General features: G+C 65.1%; 1 protein-coding gene across 2 annotated transcripts; it reads right to left on the bottom strand.

Annotated features, from left to right (window-relative positions):
• Positions 1 to 992: 992 nt before the first annotated feature.
• ARHGEF16 (Rho guanine nucleotide exchange factor 16) lies at positions 993 to 21,972 on the bottom strand. Of its 2 annotated transcripts, none has more exons than XM_082615107.1 (15): positions 21,780 to 21,972; positions 14,493 to 15,096; positions 12,596 to 12,641; positions 11,319 to 11,488; positions 9,633 to 9,689; positions 9,015 to 9,175; positions 7,822 to 7,974; positions 7,516 to 7,645; positions 6,672 to 6,746; positions 6,248 to 6,340; positions 4,235 to 4,386; positions 3,865 to 4,053; positions 2,913 to 2,986; positions 2,235 to 2,336; positions 993 to 1,688 (listed from the first exon to the last, which is right to left on the bottom strand). In XM_082615107.1, exons 2-15 carry the CDS (start codon positions 15,075 to 15,077, stop codon positions 1,549 to 1,551), a joined length of 2,127 nt encoding a protein of 708 aa, XP_082471233.1. In that variant the 5' UTR covers positions 15,078 to 15,096; positions 21,780 to 21,972; the 3' UTR covers positions 993 to 1,548. The 2 variants fall into 2 exon arrangements, with proteins under 2 accessions (XP_082471233.1, XP_082471234.1); XM_082615108.1 differs by having other exon boundaries at positions 21,812 to 21,865.
• Positions 21,973 to 23,367: the final 1,395 nt, after the last annotated feature.

Below are 23,367 nucleotides of genomic sequence, written 5' to 3'. Positions count from 1 at the left end.
AGGCCCCAGATTTCCACCTGTCCAGGAAGTAGGAGGAGCTGGGCCTGATCTCTGGCGACCCCACCCCCCAGATCATGCCTCTTTCACTGAGCCTGGCCCCGCACCATCCCCCCACCCTGCAGAGCCCCCGCGAAGGATGTGCCTTCCAGCTGCCCCAGGCCATGGAGGTCACCTTGGAGGTTAAAGGGAGGAGCTGCCTCTCCCTCCTGGTGCTGAACCCCTCCACCACCTGGTTCAGTGGTGGGGGCTGGGATAAGCTCCACCCCCACCCAGTCCCCTCCCCCTGGCCCAGGGCACTCCTCCACTTCCTCCTGCAGCCAGCCCCAGGGATGGAAGGGACACAGGGCTGGCCTCCCCGAGTCACCCAATTCTGGTCAGCGGGTGGGGATCCACACCCCAGCTTTCAAAGGAAGACAGGGCCCCGGCAGATTGTCAGGAGAGCCCTGGGAGCCCCACCCCAAGGACAGCACTGCCTGAGACAAAAGGGCAACGGGCATGGGTGTGGGAATTGGGAGGGCTAGCAGGGGGCTTCCTGGGGGAGCAGACCCGTCCTCCTCGCGCCTGGCCCAGCAGCGCCCTTCCACCCAGCTGGCCATCACCCTCTCCTGGGAAGCAGGACCCTTATTCCCCAGCCCAGAGGCCAGGCCAGCCTGCCTCTCCCCACCTGCGTGTCCCAGGGGATCCTCGGGGAGCAGACCAGCTGGGAGGTGAGGGATGAGAGGACACCCCAGAGGGGTTCCCACAGCCTCTGCCATGTCCCAGAGTCCCCCAGACCCACCGGCCAGGCTCAGCCTCAAGGGGCTTCTTGGGGATGGCCTGGCCCATGATGCTCCAGGTGGACAGATGGGGCAGGCCCAAGGACTAACACAGGGTGACCATGAATGGGGGCCCAGCACAGGTGACCACACAGAGGGGGACCAGTCCTGCCCACAGCATGTTGGGAATTTCTCAGGGACTGGTATGACCTTCACTGGGGCTCACAAATGTGCAAATCCAGGTGTTAAAGAAATACTTTAATGTCTCAAAGTCACAATTCCAGTGCTGGCACTGCAGGGTCACCTGCTGGCAGCTGGCCCTCCTCTGGGAACATGGGGCAGCCCTGGGTACTCAACGCTGGGGCAGGAGGGGTGCAGGAGGGAGAGCCCTCCAGGTCATCCCCGCTCTTCTCAGGGCCATCCGCCTCAATCACACACCCATGGCATAACTGCCCTGTGGGTGCATAGGGAGCAGGGCGGGGCAGCCAGGAACTGGGGGAGGGCGTAGCCAGCAAGCAGGCCTTGCTGGGCTCCTCCCAGGGACGCAGCCTGGGGTCAGGGCTGGCGTGGCTCCTGAGCTTGCCAGGAGGATGCTCCCCCTGAGGGCATATGGCCTTCCTCCTTGGAAGTGTCCAGAGCCTGCTCTGCAGCCCATGGGGCCTTGGGAGGCCAGGGACCTTTCAGGCCCTGGGGGCAAGTCCAATGCGCTCCCTGGGGATGGACTCCACTTGTTGGAGTGTGGATCAAAGCTGCACGGCCGCAGCCTGGCCTGGCGAGGTGCCAGCAGATCCGGCTACACATCCGTCTCCACCCGCAGCCGCTCCATCCTGCGCATGTTGCCCTCCACGGCCACGCGGCTGGTGATGCTCCGGGCTAAGTCCTCAGGGAACCAGCCCATCTCTCCATCCCGTAGCCTCTCGCCATAGAACCATCCTGGACCCAGACATGGGGCAGGTGAGAGCAGGGTCCTCGGCACCAGGCAGGGGCCCCTGTGTCGGCTCCCCCTCGGAGCTGCTGTTCCAGAAGACACCAGGGCCAGGCATCCCTTGGAGCAGACCCCCCTCCCCGTCTTGCCCAAGGTCACGTGGGCACCTGGTCTTCCATCAGGTGCTCGGCCCCAACACTGGACTCGGGCTGAGCTCACTCCAACCAGCTTGGTCCATCCTGTGCAGGTTGCAGGGGCCACCCTCCCGCTTAGGATACAGAGTGACCAAGAACCCACTTTTGATCCTGCGACTCAGGGACATTTGAGACGTCCTTGAGGGAGGGTACTGAAAGGGGCCCTGGAATCAGGCCCACTGTGAGTACATGCAGTGTCTACTTCCGGGGCGGGGGCACTCAGGGCAGCTGCCCATGCCAGTGTGCTCTGGACCCTTGCTGGGGCCCCCCGACTCTCAGCACCAGCCTGCCCGGCCCCTCCCACCTGCCCCACGTGCATCCCCCAGGCCTATCCCCCCAGGCCCATTCCCCTGTGCTCACCGTCCTCTTGCTCCAGGATCAGGACCACATCTGCCTGCTGCAGTGTGATCTCGTCTGCCTGCTTGGCCAAGTAGGCCTTGGTGATCTCCACCTGGAGCAGGTCTGGCGGGGAGGGCAGGCATCAGGAGCAGGACTATTCCAGGGAGGCGGTGGGCCGGGAGCCTTGCAGCCCCGAGAGGGCAGGGCTCCAGTCCCAACACACCCCTTGTGGCTTGGTCTCGTTGGGGCCCAGGGGCCCCCAGGTGTCCCAGCACACGGTCACGCGGCAGCTTCCCTCTGGCTAAAGCTGGGACCCCTCCAGAGGCTGCAGGACCTGCTGCTCCCACTTTCAGGGCCCAAACGCCCAGCACCCGCAGAGGGTGCACCCAGCTTCTAAGGGGCCAGGCAGGGCCCAAGCGGGGTGACAGCTCTACGGGCCAGCCCACTCCAGCTCCTTGGCCTCAGTTTCCCCAGCTACCGAGCAGCAGGGAGGATGAGGCCCTGAGACAGCGCTGGGCCTGTGTGTGCAGATGGACACACACGTACCTGGGGCTGGGGCCCCTCACCTGGCAGGTCACCCTGGGGGCAGGCTGTGGGGTGGACAGAGGGCTGGACAGCACCTCTCCCCTCCAGGCCCAACCCCCACCCCAGGGCCGGGAAGGGGTCGTGGGCCCTGCTGCGTTCGGGGCAGGCACTTACCTCCTTTGTTAGTGGGGCCCAGGCGCTGCCTCTCCCAGTGCGTGAGTGCTGTGATCCACCGCGCGCAGTCACTCCTGGGGGCAGAGCGCACGTGAGCGAGGCCCGAGGCCGATCCTACCAGCTCACGACCTTTGCTTCACACTCCCCACCCAGTGTGGCACAGTGGGAGGGTCGGGGTGTCCCTGAGCCCCCCACAGGCCTTCGAGGTGGGAAGGCAGTGGGATGAAGGATTACGCTGCCCGGGTACACTTTGGTGAGCCGGCCGGGAGCTGGAGGTGTAAGTGGGCGGCCCCTCTGGTCTCCCTGACCCACTGTGCTGGGGGCCGAGGCACAGGAAGTCACAGGCTCGGGAAGGAGCGGCAGGCAGGCCTCCCCCAGGCGGGCTGACCCTGAGTCACATCTGGCCAGGGACATGGAGTCAGGCAGCGGCTGCACCCACAGGACGCAGGCTGCCGTTTCCCGGCGCTGGACCCCAAGCGCCCTGTCCCGTCAGTTTGCTGTTAGAAACACTCAGCCTCAGCTTCCCACCTGGAAAGGGGGCTGTGCTGGAGGAAGCGTGGAGACCCAGCCAGCACCTTTCTGTGTGCTGGTCCCCCCACCGTCTGCCCTCACTGCCCTGCATGGCCCCCACCCTCTGCTCCAGCCCCAGTGTCCTCCTGGCAGAGGCCTCCTGCCTCAGGGTCTTTGCACTGCTGTGCCTCTGCCGCAGGCCCCTCCCCAGGGCCCCCACCCAGTGCTCCCTCCCCTGCCTTGTTTCTCCTTAGTCCTCTCCCCTTGGACACACAGGACAGTTCAGCCGCGCATTTTGCAGCTGGCGTGTCCCCCTCCCGGGAGTGTGAACTGCTTGAGGACTAGGCCGTCCCTGGCACAGTGCAGTGCCCAGAACCCTGGACCAGGCATCCCGTCCCCACGGAGCTCTCAGGACCGCCCCCGTGGAGCCCTCCCATCTTACGCGGAGTCGGAGGACAGCAGGATCTCCCCCTGGCGGCCCTCGCTGTTGTGCAGCAGGGTCAGCTGGAAGGCGTGTGGCACGAAGGAGCTGCGGTTGCCGCCCCCCGGCAGAGGGGCCTCCGAGGGCTCCATCTTCTGGACCTGGATGTGGTCCAGCTGGGCGTAGTCCTGGACCACGAAGCTGTCCTCACTGCAGGGAGACAGGCGGTTGGCCAGATGCTGCAGAGGTCTGTGGGCAGCCTGAGGGCCAGCCAGCCGGAAGGATGCTCCCGAGATCTGGCCCCAGCCCACCTCCCCGGCTCCAAGGCCATGGCTGCTGCCTGCTCCCCATCGCAAGGCCATGCAGCCTGGCGACCACAGGTGGGGCCCACCTCTTCTTCTTGGTGACCACAAGGACGTCGTTGAACAGGAACAGGTAGCATGTCGGCCGGCTGGAGAGTTTTCGGAAAAGCCCGGTTTCTTCCACCACGAAGAGCTCCCCGCGCTTCAGCAGCCAGCGGGAAGCAGAGATCAGTGGGAGGGACTGGGGGCAGAGCGGGGACAGGGATGAGTCCCGGGGGGGTGGCAGGGATGTGCAGCCATGGGGACTGAGCCCTGCCTCTGGGAACGGGGTGACCAGGCCTCCCTGGGCTGCACTGAGGAAGGGAGTGTGACTGTCCAGGCCTCAGACAAAGGGCTGTTCAGGCCGCGGACAGGAGCTCAGGGGGCGGCTGCTCTGTGCCTGGCCCGGGCCCAGACCCTGCGCAGCAACCCAGGACAGGCCTGTCCTGCTTCCAGCCAGGCCCAGGGGCCCACAGGGCACCTACCGAGGGCTCCCCTCAAACCAGGGGGCGAAGGCTGCTCTGGGGAAGCCTCCTGGCCCACCTCACACCAAGCAGGGGGCTCGGATCGGCTGCTTCTATGCAGGCTGTGAGGAACCCCTGATCTGTGGGGCCACCTCTGGCATCCAGGGGCCTTTGCTGCAAACGGAGCTCCCTCCCCTTCCGCGGCCTAGAGAACAGGCCCGGCTAAGGCAGACACCCCGGCCCCCGCCACGTGGGTCCCATGTCGCCATGGCCGGTGCTCAGACAGCCTCCCGCCAGCAAGGCTGGCGCTCCGGCGTGTCAAGCAGGAAGGGGAGGGGCAGGCAGGGCAGGCTTGGTGGGGACGGAGCCAGGAGGCCCTGCCCACCAGCCTCTGCTCCCCTGACACACCCCACCGGACACCCCACCCCTCCTGGGGCTCTGAGCCCCCGCACCCCGACCTGGGCCAGCTGCTCTCCTGCCCTCATGCCCTCCAGTTTCGAGACATGGGGGTAGAGGGGTGAGAGGCCCGCTCAGGGGTCAGCCAGGCCCAGGGTTGGGTCTTTGCTCTGGTCGGGGGCGTATTTCACCCCAAACGTGACATCTGCTGCCCGGCCGAGGAGAGGCTCAAGACCCCGGCCAAGGGTGTGGGCTCAGTGGGTCCGTGGCCATCATCACCCAAATGCTCTGTGAAGCCTGCTCTGTGAAGTCACCCTGATTCACCCCAAGGAGCCTGCTGCTCTCTCTGCTCGGCCCTCCAGCCCCGCCCACGGCACTGGTTCCCATCGGCTCCGGCCTGCTGGGCCGCCTCTGGGGGCTAGAGGTCAGCAGCTCAGCCTGATTGATGATAAGCTGAGGCTGGGCCCACAGAGCTGCCCCAGGGACCCTCCGAGTCTCCTGACCACCCGCACGCCCACAGGGCTCTGCTACAGCCAGGCCAGTGTGGGGAGGGGAGAGCAAAGGCAGTGGGGCGGGGCAGAGGCTGCCTCCAGGCCCCGATTCCAGAGAGCAGCTCCCACTTTGCAGGACGGCCCGAGTTGCTGCTGGGGCAGCCCCTGGACAGCACAAGGATGGGCTAGTCTGTGGGATGGTGGGGGAGCCGTGTGGGCAGAGGTCTGAGCTCTGCCTGCTTGGGAGGAGCTGGAGGCTGCCTAGACCCCTGCCCCCAGGACCGACAGACCCATCCTGGCCCCAGCGGGAAGGCTGAGCTGGCCCTGAGGTCATCCAGCCCCTGCTCCCAGCACAGCTGTCGAGGAGCCTGGGCCCAGGCTGAGCCCTGCCACTGGGCCTGCTGCTGGCTCCCCCTCACCGGCCCTGGGGTCTGCCCTCTGCCGCTGCAGCTCTGGGGATGGGGGGAGAGGCCAGAGAGAGACCCACCGCAGGCAAGGGGGCGGTGGAGCTGAGACCTGAGGCCAAGGGGCACGCCCTCAGGTGGGAAGAGGCCTGGAGAGGTCGAGGCGGAAGCCCAGCCCCGGGCTTCACCGGTGGGGCGGGGGGCACCCCCAGAGGCCTCTCTCCAGCCTGCATGCCGGGGACGGTGACCCCTGGCCGCATACAGAGCCAGGCCTGGGGACAGGTCAGGGGCCGGTGGGGCCCGCCTACCTTGACCTTACTGAAGTCCAGCTGTGTGTGCAGCGTGTACATCTGCTCCATGCGTTCCATCTTGTGGGCCCCCTCGTTGCACTGCTTCACCAGCTGCAGGGCGCGCACGCGCGAGCAGGTGCTGAGGGCCGGCCCACAGCCTGGCGCCAGACCCCAGCCCCGCCCCGTCCAGCCCAGCCTGGCCACCCACGGCAGCGGCCCTCACGGCTGTCCTGGTCCCTGCCCCGCCCCGGGCTCACCGACTGTGTGAGCGGCCCTCTCTCTGAGCCTCAGTTTCCCCACCGCAGCATGAGGAGCTCGGGAGGGACCGTCTGGAAACCCTCTCTGCCCCGCCCTCAGGGCCTCTGCCGACGGGTGGCCGTGGGGATAGAGCTCAGGGCTGGGCTGGGGCTGGGCGCCGCCTCCCCTCCCCTGGACCCCTCACCTTGCTGATGGCCTTGAGCGCACGGCTGGCAGCCTTGTATCTCTCGGGGTGGCCCTGAGTCTTGAGGCAGAGTGTCTGCAGGAAGAGACCAGACGTGAGAAGCCACAGGTAGCCTTCTGCACCCCAGCTCAGGGGCCTGCCTGGGGCAGGGGCTCCCCTACCAACGCCAGAGCCCGGGGGGGCGGCACCCAGTCCCTGGCTCTGGTGCTCCAGCCTGGGAGGCCCCTGAAGCTTCTGTTTCTCCACTTCCCAGAGGGCCCCGGAGGGTCTGATATCCTGTCTGCCTGGGATGCTGACCCGCTGAGCACAGGCCACAGGCTGTCTCTCAGAGCTCAGCTGGGCTCTGCCATGTGTGGGCTCTTGTGTGCATGTGTGTGTATGTGTACCTTTCACCCCACAATGCCCTCTGCCCCATGAGCTGGCATCTCAGAGCACAAGCCACTCCAGGAAGCCCCTCGGAGCCCCTCTGTCCACAAATCGGGGACAGCGACGGTGCCTGGGTCACCCCAGGCCCACGCCCAGGACAACTGGCCGAGGGTAGGGGGAAGCAACAACCCTGACTGATGCTCGGCAGGGGTCTGGGCAATACCGGATCAGACTCAGGACATGAACGAACCCTGTAACCATCAAGTCAGTGAACAAAATCCACCAAGTGCTGGAGCAGCTCCCAGCAGAGAGAGTTCTACGGGCAGCGCTGCTGCTGACAGCGGCCATGGTCACTGTGGTGATTAGAGCCGTCTTGTAATTGTCCTCATAACCATACAGAACAGATGGAGCGGGGGGAGAAGGTCAGGAGGGAGTAACGCTCTGCCTGCAGATGGACCCCGGGCCACCTCCCACTTACGTCCGTCAGGAGGGGCAGCCGGGTCACCCTCTGCATGGGCAGGATCAGGAAGGAGATCATGGGCAGACCCCCGCACGCCGGCCGCTGCTCGATCTCCCTCAGGGCCTCTCGGAAGGCGGCGCTGCTGCTCCTGCAACAGAGAAGGGGGTTCTCAGCTGCGGTGGGAGGCGTGGCCCGTCCATCAAGAGAAATCAGGCGGAAGCTGCAGAAGCCGGGCTGCGAGCAGCAACGTGCCCCGCGACGAGGGGCCGGATCCTCCCGTGGCCACCCCCGCCGGCCCCGTCCCCGGCCCTGGGGCCGGCTCACGTCAGCCGCTGCAGGGCGCGCTGCTGGTAGACCTCGTTGGAGCAGTAGGAGACGTAGGGGTGGAAGTGCCGCTCGGCGTGCTCTTCCAGGATGTCACTGATGTCCTCCACACACACCTGCGCCTTGTGCCGCCGCTCCAGATCCTCGAAAAACCTGTAGGAGCGAGGGTGAGGCCCAGGGGCTGCTGGGCTGTCCATGGCCCTGCACGTGTGAGCGCACACGCACGCACATAGCAAGGCTCCCAGATGCACCCACGCCAGGTGCTGGGTGGGTCAGCTGCTAGGGCCCTCCCGGGAAGACCCCAGGACAGATCAGCTCCTTAAACCTGAAATAACTGGGCACATACCCATGGCCAAATCCAAGGCCACTTCCTGCTAGAGTCTCGCAGATTCTAGCCAGCATCATGGGGAGCAGACAGGTAGGACAAAACATTTGCCACTTTGACTGGATTCCCTGGGACTTGGGTCAGAATTGCCAGCAGCCACCTGGAGCCCCGGCCGCCTCTGCCCAGCGCAAGGCAGGGGCAGGGGTTCTGCTCCTTGCAGGTGATTGGGGTCTGACACCTGATCGTCTCCTATGCCTCACCCCAGTCTGCAAGGGAGCAGGTATGGGACCCACCCCCTCAGGTTAGGGAGGGGACGCTGAGGCTCAGGGCGACGCCAGAGGGTGTTATGGGGTCGCCTAGGGCGCAGGGCAGTGAGGGGCTGGACCCACACAGGTGCTACCTGGACCTCGCCCTCCATGGGAGTAAACACACACATACACACACACACATACTTGCTGCCACACACGCATGCACATGAACACACACACACACCCAGAGGCCCTGGCGGGCCTGCAGCTACACACCCGGCCCCTCCTCCACCTCCTGGCCCTGCAACCAGAGCCCTGGGCCAGGCACCAAACACCTCGGCGCGGAACACGACCCGGGGCTGCAACTCAAGGCCGCCTCCAGCCTGCTCCGTCCCGTGGGCACCTCACGCCTCGTCACTGGCCCTCTGCGCTTGCACGTCCCCAGGGCCGGCTCTTGGTGGCCGCAGGCCCCGTGAGGTTCTCGCGCTCCCTGCCCCCCAGGGCTGCTCCAGACCGTCCATCCGCACTCGCAGACCAGGGTCACCCAGAGCCCCAGCCTTCCCACCCTCGAAAGCCTGCGCCGTCGGGTGCCGGGCCAGCGGGCTGGTCCCAGGCCTGACCTCCGGCTGGCACTCAGGACGTCCGTGATATTGGAGAAGAGGTGGTGGTGCTCTGTCTGGGTCATGGTCGCCCGCAGCTCCCGGGACTGCAGGAACTCGGCCACCAGGATGCCGAGGCTGTGCTGGTACGAGAACTCGGACGTGAGGATCTCGAAGATGGCCTGGGGCGAGAGCAGAGCGGATGTTGGGGGAGCCATGCCCGCCAGGCCCTGCCCAGAGCTGCCCTGCCACACACAGGGCCTGGCCCAGGGTGCGTGGGTGACAAGTGCTCAGGCCACGGGGATATGATCGGGGGGCGGGGGCAGGTCGGGACTTGGGCCCCCTGGACAGGATGCTGGCTGGGGCTGTCAGCATGGCCGTGGGGATGTGAGCCCAAGTCCTGGGCTTGCACTCTGGCTCGGCCACTGAGGAGCTGTGGCGCCGGCAAGGACCCCCACCCTCGCCCGGAAAGTGGGTAACGGTAGCCCCTCCAGCCCCCACCCCGGCCAGGGCATCAGCCATCGCTGGGTACCGGGAGGCAGCTAATGGGTGAGTGGGCGACGTCGCCATGGCTGTGGTCCCTGCGCCCCCCACCGCGTGTCAGAAGCAGGGCCACGCCCCCAGCCCCCCCCCCCTCACCTCCTGCCTCTTGTGCTCCTCGGTGGGCAGCTTGTCCAGGATGCCAGACTCCACCACCTGAGGACGGCACGGGCTCGAGTCACGGGAAGCTCATCCTGCCACCGGACCAGAGACGGAGCCAGAGACGCCGGGCTGGCCGGGCAGAGCCGCTCCTCGTGGGACACCTGGGACTGCCGAGCTGGCCTGTCCCTGCTCAGTCCCCTCATTCAGGTCTCTCTTCTCCATGGACACCTCCCCGCTCAGAGGGGCCCTGGGGCAGCCAAGGAAGGGCATGGGCGCCCGGAGGGAAAGGCCGCTCCAGGGGTGGGAAGGGGTCTCTGTCCCACAGAGCTGCCGGGGGCTGGGAGGCGGTGGAGAGACTCAGAACCACCCGGGGAAGCTGAGGGGCGTGCTGAGCGCAGGGCCACGACTCGGGCACACCTGGGCCAGGTGAGTGAGCACCCTGCCCGGAGGTAGGGGTGACACTGTTCCAGCATGGCGCACTGCCCCGCTCTCCACCCCTCAGGCCCCCGGCTGCCCCGGCTGGAGCATGGCTCACTCGGCCACAGTATGCCTGCCGAGTGCCCGCAGAGCCTGCCGGGGGCGACCCTCTGCAGGACCAGGGCCACCCGATTCGTGCTCCCCGCTCCACTGGGCTGGGTGGAGGCTGCCAGCAGCGCCTGAGCTGGGAAGGTAAATCCTACGCCTCATCGGACCCAGAGGCTTGGCCGAGACACCTGAGCTCAGGTGACGGGAGCAGAACCTCCGGAGGCGTTTCTAGGATAAACTGTCCTGGATCCTACCCCCAACCCAGGAGGTTGCGCACACGCACCTCCGGGCACGCAGCTGGCACCTGGCAGGTGGGAACACATGTGCACTTCCGGAACTTTTCGTCTGCCTGCCCTAACCCCCGCCCCGTCTTGGGCCCTCCCTGGCCGGCGGCCCCATGGCATGCAGTGTCCTGGAGCTCTGTGGGCGGTCACGGTGCCTCGGCCCCTCTCCTGCCCCACTGGATGCAAATGAGGAGGCCTCTTGTACTGCAGACAGAAGGAGCAGCCAGATGCCCCTCCCTGCTGCCCACCGCGCCCACAGCCCGCACTGCAGCCCCGTCCCTCGGCTCCCAGGGGACGGGGTCAGGAGTCTGTCTGCCCCACGGCCAGCTGCGCCCTCCTGGGGTAGCGAGGGCTGCCTCCCTGGGTACCTGCTTGGAGCACCAGCGCCTGTGTCCCAGCCACACTCTCCACCGAGAACCCACAGCCCTGCGGGGCAGGGACCAGCCCCGTTTTCAGACGTGGAAGGTGAGGCGGCGCCTGGCAGTGGCACGCAGCTCTGGCCAGGCCTCTCCCCTCCCCTCTGGCCTTCTTACTTGGACCCTCCTGGCACTTTCTGGGCACAGCGCCCTGGGAGGAGGTCCCCTGTGCCCCCAGCTCCCTACAGGTCAGCCTGAGCAGGGAGCTCAGGGAGGGTGAGGGGCTCACCCGTGGGACGACCGTCACACACACACAGATGACACATGCCCCTAACCCCTCTCCCCACCACCAGCGACCACCCCCACGGGGCCCCGCAGGGCAGGGCAGCACTGAGACACCAGGAAGACCCCCCTGCCGGCTGGGCGCAGACGGGGCGTTTCCAGGAGGCCCCTCCCCTCACCGGGAGGACCACCCACGGGCTCGGGAGAAGGGCCTCTCCCCACCATCCTGGCCGCACCTCTGGGAGCTGGCTCCAGGTGACCTGGGGGGGCCGGTAGCTCTTGACCACGATGCAGGCATCCACCTTTTGGGTTCCGTCAGGGCTGGAGGACTCATTGAGCAAGTCATCGTCGGACTCGTGGCTGGTGTTCAGGCCTCGCTCCCGGATCTCCTGGTAGAACCGGGGATCTGGGGAGACGGGGTGTGCGTCACCTGCAGGCCTGGGGGCTCTGAGCGGCCCTGGCCCCCCGGGAACCCGCACGCTGAGTCCTCCCGAGGAGGCCCTGAGAGCGTCAGGTAGTACAGGGACCCCCAGAGCAGGCTCCCCTCGGGCCGGCTGGCTGCCATGGCTGAGCTGGCCGAGCCCAGGGCAGGGGTGGCATCCCCGTGCAGAAAGTGGCACCTTCAGACCAGGGCTGAGCCCATACATCAGAGAGTGGCACGGGCCTAACTGCACGGCCGTGGGGAGGGGGACCGGGCTGCGGCCGTCCCCAGGTTGGCCGAGGGCGCTGGAGGCTGCCTCCTGAGAGCCCCCCAACCCGAGGTGAGGTTTCCCGCCCTCCGGCTCTGCAGTGGCCACGCGCTCAGCAGCCCCGCTGGGAGGCTGCGTGGCTTGGGACGGCTCTGAGGCAGCCCCTCCTTGCTGCTCCTTCCCGCCCTGGCTCCGAGACCTGGGGCATCACTGCTGCTGTCCTGGGGCACGAGGCCTGATCCTGAGGCCTCCCCGCGCCCAGACCTGTGGCTGTCCACAAGGTTGGGGCTGGCAGGGAAGGAGCCCTTTCTGGCTGGGGCCCCTTACACCCACTGGCTGCTCCATCCAGGCTGGGCGGGCACCTACCCTCCAACCCCCATGGGGTCCTGCCGGCATCTCACCCCTCGGCAGGCTGAAGGCACTGCTCCGGGCCCTGCCACGGCCCAGATGTCACCCACGGCCCCTGAGCCTTTAACACTGGGTCCCTGTAGCCTATGTGTCTGCACCCCAGGCCCAGGGCCCTCTGCCTGGCCTTGGTCCCACCAGCAGGGCCTGGCGCACACAGTGTGTTTGACAAACATCTGCTGAGAGAGAGTGTGGAGGCTCCGTCTGCCCGCAGCCCCTGGACAGCACAGAGTCCAAGGGAACTTTCTAGGCCCATCAGAGCTGCAGGGTCAGACGGGCCACCAGGCCCTCCAGTCCCCGGGGGGAACCCATCCAGCACGTAGTTCTCCATCTCCCCCAGGAGGCCCAAGTGAGACCAGCCTCCCCAGGAACCAACCCGGCCTCAGTGCCGCCCGACGGCGCCCCTTGGCCACACTCACCGTCCTTGAAGGAGCCCTTGTGTGCGCGTTTCCGCCCCAGCGTCTTCTGTGCAGAGAGACCCAGAGACACGGGCAGTCAGCAGGGAGGAGGGGCAGCGGGCAGCAGTCCCCGCACCTGGGCCCAGAGACCAGACCCTCCACATGTGACGCCACGCCCAACACGAGGGGCCTCTGCTGGGCATGCAGAAGGTGCTTAATAAACGTCGGCTCCACGAGGAGGCGGGGCCACCAGGCAGAGGCCAGGGCAGGTAGGACGGAGTGGAATGGGGCTCAGAGCAGGCAGGGCAGGTGACCAAGGGCTGGGCAGGCCCAGGAGGGCTGCCGAGAGGGGATGCTCAGGAAGGTGGGCCCGGAGGGAAGCCGAGGCAGCACAGGTGTGGCTGGGAGATGGCCTAGAAGGGACACTGGGCTGGGAACCGGGGCCGCACGAGGGCCCCACGAGTCCGGGACCTGGGGTGGCAGGAAGAGCAGAGCCTGGCAGGTTGGCGTCCAGCCCCAGCACAGGCCCGGGGTCCCAGCAGCTGCTGGTGGGGCTGCAGGGGTGAACTGGGGGCGGCAGGGCTCTCAGGGCCCCATACCCTGGTCCTTCCAGTTGCCACTAAGAGCCCGCTTCCTTGGCTGGGACACCATTTCCCCTGACCCACAGGTGCACGGGTTCCAGGAAAGCGGGAGCTGGTTTCTCAAAACAAGCTGGAGCCTGGAACTCCCCGTGCTGGTCTGGAATGTGCAGTGCTCCCAGGCGCACCCGGCTGCTCCCTGCACCCTCTCAGGGCGCTGGAGGCCGCCTCCTGAGAGCCCCTCAACCCTGCTGCTCTCCGCACCCCCCAGCGTCCCCACCCCTTCCACCTCCAGGCCCGGGCACCTGCTGTCTCCGCAGCCCGTCCTCCACCTGGCTCCCATCCGTGTCCACGCCTCTACTTTAACCCTCTCTTTTCCGGGACCCCTGCCCCACCCCAGCCCTGAGCTCCTGGGGATCCCCACCTCTGTGCGCTCTCAGCACCCTGAGCACCCCCAGCCCAGCCCACGGGGCCCCACCACCCTGGGAGCTCTCCTGGGGCCTGCTCACTGGGTGCATGAGGCCTCAGGAAACGTTGGCCGGCTGCACGTATCAAGCATGAATGAACAATGGACCCTGCAGGCCTGGCCCTGGGTGGGCGTGGAGGTGCCGCGGTCCAGGCTCTCCGGCGTGCACGGCAGGGGCTGTGCCCTGCCCCGCAGGCCAGGGGTGTCTCTAGCCCAAGGACAGTGGTCCTCCCTGCCCTGCCCCTCTGCACGCTGGGTCACCAGCATTCTGACAGGTGGTCTGGGCTTCTCCCCAGATCAGGGCCAGGGCTCACGGTCTGGGCAGAAGCCCGTGGTGGAGGAGGCCACCGGGACGGCAGCTGTGGGCACAGAGCACCCTGAGCCGGCGGTCAGGCAGGGCAGGGAAGGAGAGCGTGCTGGGGAGCATCCGGCTTCTGAGCTGCCACAAGCCCTCCTGAGTCCCCGATGGGGGCCCCTCGGGCAGACAGCCCCCAGGCCAGTCCATGCTGCAGAGCCATGACTGAAATCTGTCCTTCAGATGGGCTGGCTCCCCCTCCGTGCTCAGAGGGACTTGGAAGAAGGGCTGGTTCCTCCCCAGGCTCTGCTCTCCGCTGTGGCTGAGAGCTGGGGTCCTGGGTAAAACCTTCGATCTTCCTGAGCCTCAGCTGCCTCATCTACAAAATGGGGACATTCACACTCTGCTCACGGCCTGGCTATAGAGCTTAACTGGAATAAACCCTCCCAGGAGCCTGCACAAGGTGCGCGGCTGCATGATGATGTGAAGGTGTGTTCGGGCCCCTTCCCTGCCCACAAGCTCCTGAGGCCCCTTGAGGCACGGCCCCCACCCCGTTGCCCAGGCAGATGAGCCCCCTACCTTATTTTTGGCCGCGGACCAAGCAGGAGGCTGGCTGGGCTCCTCGGCCAGAGCCTGGATCTTGGGGCTGAGCTGGACGGGGCCGCCCTCGCCACCGGGGGTCCCCAGCCCCTTCATGGCCGCCCGGTAGGATTGGTTCCTCAGATTTCGTCTCAGCATCCCCCCAGGACCCGTGTCCACGTCCATGTCGTCCAGGGAGAAGCTGGGGGCCGAGAGGAGCTGGGGGTCCCGCCGGGCAGCCTCTTTGCTGAGCATGGCTGCCCCAAAGCTCTGATGGCGGGCCGGGGTCTTAGCCTTGCTGGACACAGCCAGGCTCCGGGGGATCAGCTGCTGAGTGCCCATCTTGAGGGCTGCCGGGCTTTGTGTGCTCAGGACGATGGTCCTCAGCTCCTGGGACTCAGGGGACGGCGACGGGGGTGCCGGGGTGTCAGGCTGGAAGGCGGCATTGCTCCTGCTTTGCAGGGAGCCCCGGACCATCGGGAGCCCAGATGCTGGGTTTCCCTCGGTGTCGAGCTGCAGCTCTGAGTGGAAGCGGTATTCCAGGAGCTTCTCCTCCAAGGAGCTGTCCGAGTGCTGCTGGGACATGCTGAGTGGCCGCGGGGACCTGGGGGAAAGGACAGAGGTGAGGGCAGCCCTGCTGCAGCCGGAGCCCAAGGTACGGCTGCCAGGATGCGGTGCTCAAAGCCTGGCTTCGCAGCCAGGAGCTGAGCTGCTACGCCCTGTGCCTCACTTTAAAAATCTGTAAAATGGGTACAATAATAAGCACCCAGCTTCCTGAGGATGCTGGGATAGGTGGGGAGCTCATACAGGTAGCGCTTGAACAGGGACCTGGCCACTGAGGGGCTGTGTCACCGGTGCCGAATAGAAGGTTATCTGTGAGCCTCACGAGGAGCGGCTGAAGGTTTAGAACTTCATACGATCAAACCGTAACATGGACAGAACTCACTCCTTTAATTCTTTCCCATTTACTTTTTTTTTTTTTACAACTTTATTGGAGTATAATTGCTTCACAATGGCCCATTTACTTTTAATAAGAACAAGGATAGCCACCACTTAAACGCTTCTTATAAATGCAGAACGTCTGAACGTTAAAATTACAAGGGCCGGGTAAGGGTGGTAGACTTTTTCAGATGGAGAACTAAGATTCTAAGTCACCCACCCAGGTGGCCCCACTGGGAGGGAACCTCAGCTCAGAGCTTCACCGCGGCGTCCCGTGCCATTTCCCCTGCGGACCTGGGGAGGACCGCTGACCCAGGAGTTTATCCAGCAGCGCTGTGGCGGGGGAGGGCACGCCCTGCTCTCTCCCACCTGGGTGCACGCAGCCAGAGGGGGCCAGGCCTGGGATGGTTGGCGCCACCAGGGACCCACTGTCTGTCGTCCCTGGACCCACCCGGCGGGTTCCAACCCGAGCACACCTCACACACACAGCCTTAGGTCCAGGTGCTTCCCCCTGGAGGTTCTGAGCTTCAGCCCAGGAATCCCTCTGACAGGAGGCCGGGAAGGCCTGGCCACATGGGGTGGCCTAAATCGCGGCACAGTGGAAGCGACTCAGGGGCCCCCAGAGGCCTGGCTCTCCGCCCGCTCTGCTGCCCCAGCTTCCAGATTCTCGGCTAAAACCATCCCAGGAAGGTGTGTGCAGCCCCGCCTCCCGGGCAGCAGGGAGGGGCTGCCGCTGGAGCCCTGGCCACGCCCACAGCGGGAGGATGGCCCACGCATTCCTGGGGACATTCTGAGTCCCCAGGCCGAGGATGGCAGCAGCCACCCCAGGCCTCCCTGGGCGCTGGCAGCCGTGGGTGGGTCCGCACCTTCCTGGGTCACCCTCCCCGTGTTAACTTGGCTGCACTGTACCCAGGCCTGGTAGAGAAATGGGTTTCTTACAGGTTTCCATCTATGCAGGCCAAGCAAATGCACCCCAGTGGGCATGCAGGAGACGTCTAGCTCCTGAGTCCTTTTTTCTAGCCACCGTGTAGTTCCCATGGGGGTGGTTTACATTGTAGAACACGCAGGCGGCACTTAGAAGCCCACACGGAGACTGTGGTGCCTGTGACTCCTGCCCGCCCCATCCCCTCATTCTTTCTCCTTCCTCTCCCTCCTCCCCGTCTCAGGCCCCAGGCTTGAGTCGCCTCCTGTGAGCCCAGGCCCCAGACCCAGCCAGTGGCACACGTCCTCTCCCAGGAGAGGGCAAAGGCTCTTCCGGGGCCGGAAGGTGCCGGACGGAGCCTGTCAGGCCAGCCCTTGCTGGGTGTGATCTCGGTTCCAAACAAGGCAGCCGCACCCACAGGCCTGGGGCGCCACCAGCCCGGGACCCAGGCCTGAAGGAGAGGGGCACTGTGCCAGGGGCGTGGGCCACTGCCCTGCTTTGGCACGAGCTCCAGGACCCAGGCCCAGCTGGAGCCGACTCCTGGGGTTGCAGCTGTCGCAGGATGCCTGTCTTCGTCCTCCCACTGCTTAGCTGATCAGAGAGCTACCTGGGCATAGGTTCAAAGGTCAAACAGCACCGAGAGGCTTATCATCCAAGATAGGCGTCCCCTCGTCCGCGCCACCCTGTCCCCCACAAACCACCACTCCTGGCTTTTCAGCTTTCCCCCAATTTCTAAACAAGCCCCACTTGCTATTTTGAGATCTCCTAGCCTTGAGCACCACTCACCCTCTCCTGGCGGTGTGAACGAGGCTCCGCCCCCGGCTCGGCCATGCCCGTGGGCGTTTGTGTTAGCCTGGCCCGCCTGGCCGCCCTCTCGTTAATAATTCTCTCTTGTTTACTGGCTGGCTTTCTTCCTGTTAATTTTCCCCCGTGCATTCCAGCGTCCCTGCCCTGGGCATCTGGATCGTGGCTCCATAGGGTCCAAGCATCAGTCCTCTCTCCCCAGGCCCTCCCTTCCCAGCTCTCAGGGCAGGAGCTCGGCCCCCTGACCCACACCCGCATCCTGGTCCTCCCCTTTCCTTCCTCCCTCCCCACTGAGTTTGGGCCCACGCCCTGGCACCTTCCCAAGGCAGCATCACGGGAGGGAGACCTCTGAAAATGTCTTCTTTATGCCTTTAGAGTTCCACTGGAGATTATCTTCTTCCAGGATGGAGAAGCCTTCTTCCCTTGCCTTCCAGCTTTCACTGCCGAGACATCCGACGCCAGTCTGACTTCACCTACTTGGTCACGACAGGAGGCTCTCTTTCCCCCTCTCTGCTTTACCACCTACGGGGATGGATCCACGTTCAATCCCTGAGCCACAGGCTTGTGCATCCTTCCCACCTGTTTTAGGTCCGCATGTTTTCCAGTGCTATTTCTTTGATGATTTCTCCCACCTCCGTTTGCTCTGGTCTCTTTCTGGAACAGCCTTTAGTGAGAACCCCTCATTTCTGACCTCTTCTCTCCTTCTCCTTCATCTCTTGTTCTCCTTTGTGGGAGATTCCCACCTTTCCACCAAACGATTGCTGTTTTCATGGTCCCACAAAGAGCTCTCTCTTGCTCTTTTTGCAGAGCAGCCTGTTCTTGTTTCACGGACGCCACATCCTCTTTCAATGTCCCAGTCAGCTGTCGGCTCCTATTTAGGAGACAGGCATGTTCTGGTGGGAGAACCGTGTGCCCTGTGAGCACACACACGTGAGCACACATGTGAGCACATGCTTCTGCCTGGCAGGCTCTTTGGGACTCCCCACGGGGTCCATGTCTGGAGGCTTCTCCTCCAGCCAGCTGGCTCTAAGAGCATCTCTTTCAGCTTCCTCACAGGATGCTGGCCCTTGCCTGGTGTCCTGCAGCCAGTGCAGGGGAAGGCTGAGAGCACAGACTCAATGGCGGCCATGTTCTGTGGGCAGCAATGCCACTGAGAGAGAGACCAGACACCTTGCAGTGACCACTCGAGCCACAGAGGCAGGTCTGCTGCCCAGCAAAGGCAGCCCTGGGAAGCTCCCCCACCGATGCCCACGGCAGCGAGGGCCGCGTGCTGTCTGTATGTCCCTCTGTCTCCCCGACGAGCCTGTGCGTCCTTCAGGAGCAGGGATGATTTCCTGTTGACGTCCCCACAGACAGTTGGGCTCAATTCACAAACTGGTGTGTGAACGCTGATATCGTGGGTACCTGCCTGGCTCTGCTCTCCCTGGAACTGTGTCTTCCTGAAGAGGCCTGGAGGTTCCATGTGAAGCACTGGCCCACTTGGTACTTTGCTTCAGGCAAGCCGAATCCACCAGGGCAGCTCCACAGGAGCTTCTAGACCCATCTGTGCCCCCTCCTGGGTGACGCCCTGCTGTTTCTGCTCAGGGTGGGCTGGGGAGGGTCCCTTACGGCTGAGCCCTGGGAACCACAGTTTCTCCCTTTGCCACTAAGCAGCCCTTCCCGGTGTCCCCAGCACACGTGCAGGTGTGGGTAAGGGACAGGCGGGGCTTGGGTGGGAGGAACGGGGGCTGGGAGTCCACAGGTAGAGGTGGGGGAGGTCTCTGGCAGCCTCAGGTGACCCGACCCAGCCTGTCCGGTCCTACGTTGCACTTGGCCCTGCGCTGGCTCTGCATTTCACGCTGGCCTGGCCCAGAGGGCCCCTTGCAGCCCAGCACCCCTGGAGCCCTCATTCTGCCTGACAGATGGGCTTCCCAGGACCCCGGCAGGCTCAGCACCGTCCCTCCCGCTGCCCTGAAGAGCACAGCCCTCCTGGCCTGGGCCTAGGGCTCTGGTCACAGCAGCTCTCACAGCCACCAGGACCCAAACCGCACCAAGTATGGGACCTGCCACCCCTTGGGTGACGTCACCACAACACCTCCATCTGTCGGACGTCTGTCCCTCTAGGTCCAGCTGACGGGACCCTGCCTGGTGGGGCTCGGCCTCTCTGGCACAGTGCACACGACCCCATCTTTGCTCAGACAAACTTGACCCACAATGATGGCCTTGTGCTCGGGTAATTCTGCCCGGCCTGGTTCCAGACTTGGAGTCACATGGAATTTGGGGCAGGATTTGGCTTCGTAAACCATGCAGCACGTAGCAAACAGTTCTGTCTGCAGGGTGGCCAGGGGCAGCTGGGGGCTCTCAACCAGAGCAGCTTGGCCCCCCAGGGGACACTTTGCCGTGTCCGGAGACATTCTTGGTGGTCACAGCTGGGGCTGAGCTACCAGCCTCTTGTGGGCAGAGCCCAGAGACACTGCTCAATACCCTACAGGGCCCAGGACCGCCCACGACAAGGAATCATCTGGAACAAATGTCTGCAGTGCTGAGGTAGAGAAACCTTGGTTCAGCTAACTGGACTCACCCGCCTCCCTGGGGGTTGGGAAGACGGCCTGGCCGCCCTCAGCCCCGGACACAGCCTGGCAGTGGGAGGGGCAGTGGCAGGCCTCGTGCTCCTCCCACCCTGAGCAAAAGCCTCCTGCTGTCTTCTTCCTATGATGCCTCCGGGCACCGGCAGGCTCAGCCCGCAGTGCCCACCCAGACAGGCCCACCCGTGGTTCCCACTCCCGGCTCTGAATCCAGCCGCCCCATAAACCCAGCCTCCATGCCAGGCTTGGCTGGCACACACAGTGTTTCCCCAGAGGAGCTCCGGATCAGAAATCAGAGCCCTGACTCCGCCAGGTAGCCTGGACAGGTGACCCACGGGTGTCCTCTAAACACCTTCTCTCCCTGTGTGTCTAGCCCCTCAGGGATCTTCTGGAAGGCAGGCATTTCCCTGCTCTGCTAGGTGAGGAAACCAGGGGCAGAGGGAATGTGACCTGCTGAGGTCAGGCTGCTGGTCAGCGGAGAGCTGGGCAAGGAGCCAGGCCCTGTCCTGACCCAGATCACTGCCCCAGTGGGCCAGCTGGGTGAGTGGTGACTCTCACTGGAAATAAAGATGCTGGTACAGGCGGCCGGTCGCCGGAGCATGGCAACTGCCACAGGCGAAAGAGAGGGGCAGCTGAGATCCATTCAGAAACTGAAACTAGAATTCCAGGACCCAGCCGCGGGGAGTGGCCGTGCCCATCGGGTCACGCACAGACTGGCATCTCAGGGGCCCCGCCGGCAAGCCACGTCATGCCACCTCACTCTGCACCTGGTTTCCTCTCGTGTAGGTGAATAGTGTCTCCTGTGTAGGGTGAGAGACACCCCCCTGCCCCGAGCCCCTGGGGAACCAGAGCCCTTGTGGAACAGAGATGCCCCTGCCTTGCACAGATTCCTCCCCTGCAGGTGCCCAGGTAGGAGGGGGAGAGGCCTCCGCCAGCTCACTCCCCCCTGCCGGGAGAGCTTGGGAAAGCCCTGGGCAGTGCCCGTGATGTGATGCTGGCTTCTGCGGCCCATGGACATCGGCAGGGCAGTAACCAGAAGAGGATCCAGCTGCAGCTGAGTCAGCACCCTCTAACTGCTCCCATTTCACGGAGCAGGAAACTGAGGCCCAGAGGGCTTAAGTAACTTAGGTTACACAGAGCCGGGATTTGCACCTGGGGTCCCCGCCCTTAAGCACTAGGCAGCAGGGGTGCAGGGTAGACTGGTCGGCCTGACAAGCACCCACTGAGCCGCCACACCAGGAGGTGCAGACTGTTCACCTCCAGGTCGGATGCAGAGCTCCCGGCCGCCCCCCGACCCCGTGCCCGCAGCTGGGCTGAGGTCCACACAAATCTCAAAAAGGATCCTTGCTTCCCGGATGCAGACACGGAGGGTGGGCAGCTAAGCCAGGTGTCCTGGCAGTAAACGGGACCCACAGCTTTGGGAGCCTAGCCCCGCCCTCCTCCCTTCCCCCTCCTTCTTAGCGGGATGGGACGCCGCACACCAGGACCCCTCCCTGCCGCCGGGTCTGCCTACCAGAGTGGGGGAGGAGTTTGTTCCCAGTTTGATGTGGGGAGGGGGTCCTCATTCTTGGGGCTGCTACTCCTGGTGCCAAAGCAGGTTTGGGCAGCAGATTCTCCGGAGTTGCTGGGGGGGTCGTTCCGTGCGCACCCTGACCCACCTTTTCAAAGATCCTGGGGCTCCCTAGGGTCTCTCAGCCCTGATGCCCCAGTGGGAGCTCTGGCTGCAAGTCCCGTCCAGGGCGAGGGAGTGTCCCCTAGGGCTCAAAGGAGGGGGGGCCAGGGAGCTGGGACGCCAGAAGCCCAGGGGAGCGGGGTGGGGGGGTCAGAGGTCAGGGGCTCTAGGTCCAGCCAGGCTCTGTCCCCTCCCACAGCCCCCCTGGGCTGGGCAGCCACCGCGGAGGCAGGCAGCCGCTGAATGACGCGGCCCCCGGGGCAGGGCTTGCGGGAAAAGTGAAGCGGAGGAAGGGCGCCCTCCGCCTTGCCAGCCCCTCCCCAAGGCTCATCCCCACCACCTCGCTCACCCGTCCCTTCCCAGGCCCACCTGTCTCCCAGGCTCACCTGTTTCCCCGTCACCTGTCCCCCAGGCTTACCGGCGCCGCGGGGCGGAGGACGGAGCTACGAGCTCGGCGGCCGACGTGGGGCCGGTCCACCTCCAGGCTCTGCAGGCCCCGAGCTCTGTCCCGGTCGCTCGGTCCCTCCCTGTCCCCGCCCCCCCACTTCCTGTGCGGCCCTGCAGGAGGCGGCAGCGTTCCGGCCCCGCCAGGTGGGCGGCCAGGTGGGCAGGGCACGCGCCAGGCGGCTCCGGCTCCGAGTGCTGGGTGGGAGGGGCCGGTGGGGCGCGCCCCAGGTACCTGGCTGCGCAGCCTGCGTCACTGTCCCCACCTGGCCAGCCGGCGCCCACGTGACCTGCAGCCGAGCTGGCTCGCGCCTCCGAGTCCCGGTTGGAGTAGCCCTTCTGGGACCGCCCTCTGCCCTGCGCCCTCCACGCCCACTGCCTCGGGCCTGGCGTCGCCTGCCAGGGTGACGCCAGGGCTACCCGGCTTCACCCCACTGCGACCCTGCATTTCTCCTTACAGGCCCGGCTCTGTTGCCCCCTCCTCCAGGAAGCCCTCCTAGAAGCCGACCAGCCCAGCGGGGAATCGGAGGTTTGCAAGGCCTCCACTGCTGCGGAAATGGCCCCACCTTCTGGATTCTTTGCAGAATGGCGGCCAGAGGGCAGCCCAGGAGCTCTGGCCGCCTTCAAGGTGTTTGGTTTGTTTCCATCACCCCCATTCTACAGATGAGGTTCCTGAGGCCTGGAAAGTAAGGCGCTTGCCAGCCGGCACAAAGCTGAGTCTGGACTCCAAGCCTGCCCTTTCTAGGCCTTGTTTAGGGTGGGTCCCCTGGGCAGAGGCTGCAACAGCCCCCCAGCTGGGGTTTCAGGAATCAGGCTTCCTGGCGCTGCAGGAGATGCTGTGGGCGGGGACAGGCGGGTTTCCACTCTGAGCTTGGGCTGACCTGCCAGTCAGCCAGGCAGGGAACCCCCCTGCCATCCGACCTGCCCTATGTCACCATCACCCCAAATCCCAGCTCACACCAGCCCAGGGTGGCAACAGTGGAGCCGGCTCTCAGCATACTCAGGGACTGCCCGTGACTTCCTCCATCAAGGGCAGAGGCCTCAACTTCCCCATGAGGCCCACCCCATGGCCCACACTCTGCCTGTGCAGCCCCCAACTTCCCAGCATTCCCTGCTCTGCAGGGGGAGAAGGCAGCCCAACCCAGGAGACCTGCAGCACCACCTCCTTGTGCGAGGAGCATCCTTCCTGCCCCACGGAGCCAGGTGATGAGCTTTGGCCCAGGAACCTGGAGCAGAAACTTCTAGAGCCATTGCCTGTGCCTGCTGGGTCCCCCGGCCTTTGCTTCCTCCAGGAGAGGGTCTCCAGCCCCAGAATGAGGAGCCGAGTGGGGCAGAGCCACTGCCGCTGTTGGAAGCTCCTGACACGGGGGCGTGTTTGTTACAGCAGCACAACCTGCTGGAAGCTGGCTGATGTTGATGCCTTCCTCTGGGGCCAGCCCAAGGTTCGTCTCCAGCAAGCCTCCTCCTCCTTCCTGCTTTCCTCCTACTTTACTCTTAGGTATTTATTGAGCAGCTACTGTATGCTGACTA

The sequence above is a fragment of the Mesoplodon mirus genome, assembly GCF_964341445.2.
Source record: "Mesoplodon mirus genome assembly, chromosome: 3".
Classification (NCBI taxonomy): Eukaryota; Metazoa; Chordata; class Mammalia; order Artiodactyla; family Ziphiidae; genus Mesoplodon; species Mesoplodon mirus.
This window is presented reverse-complemented; position numbering and strand designations above follow the sequence as displayed.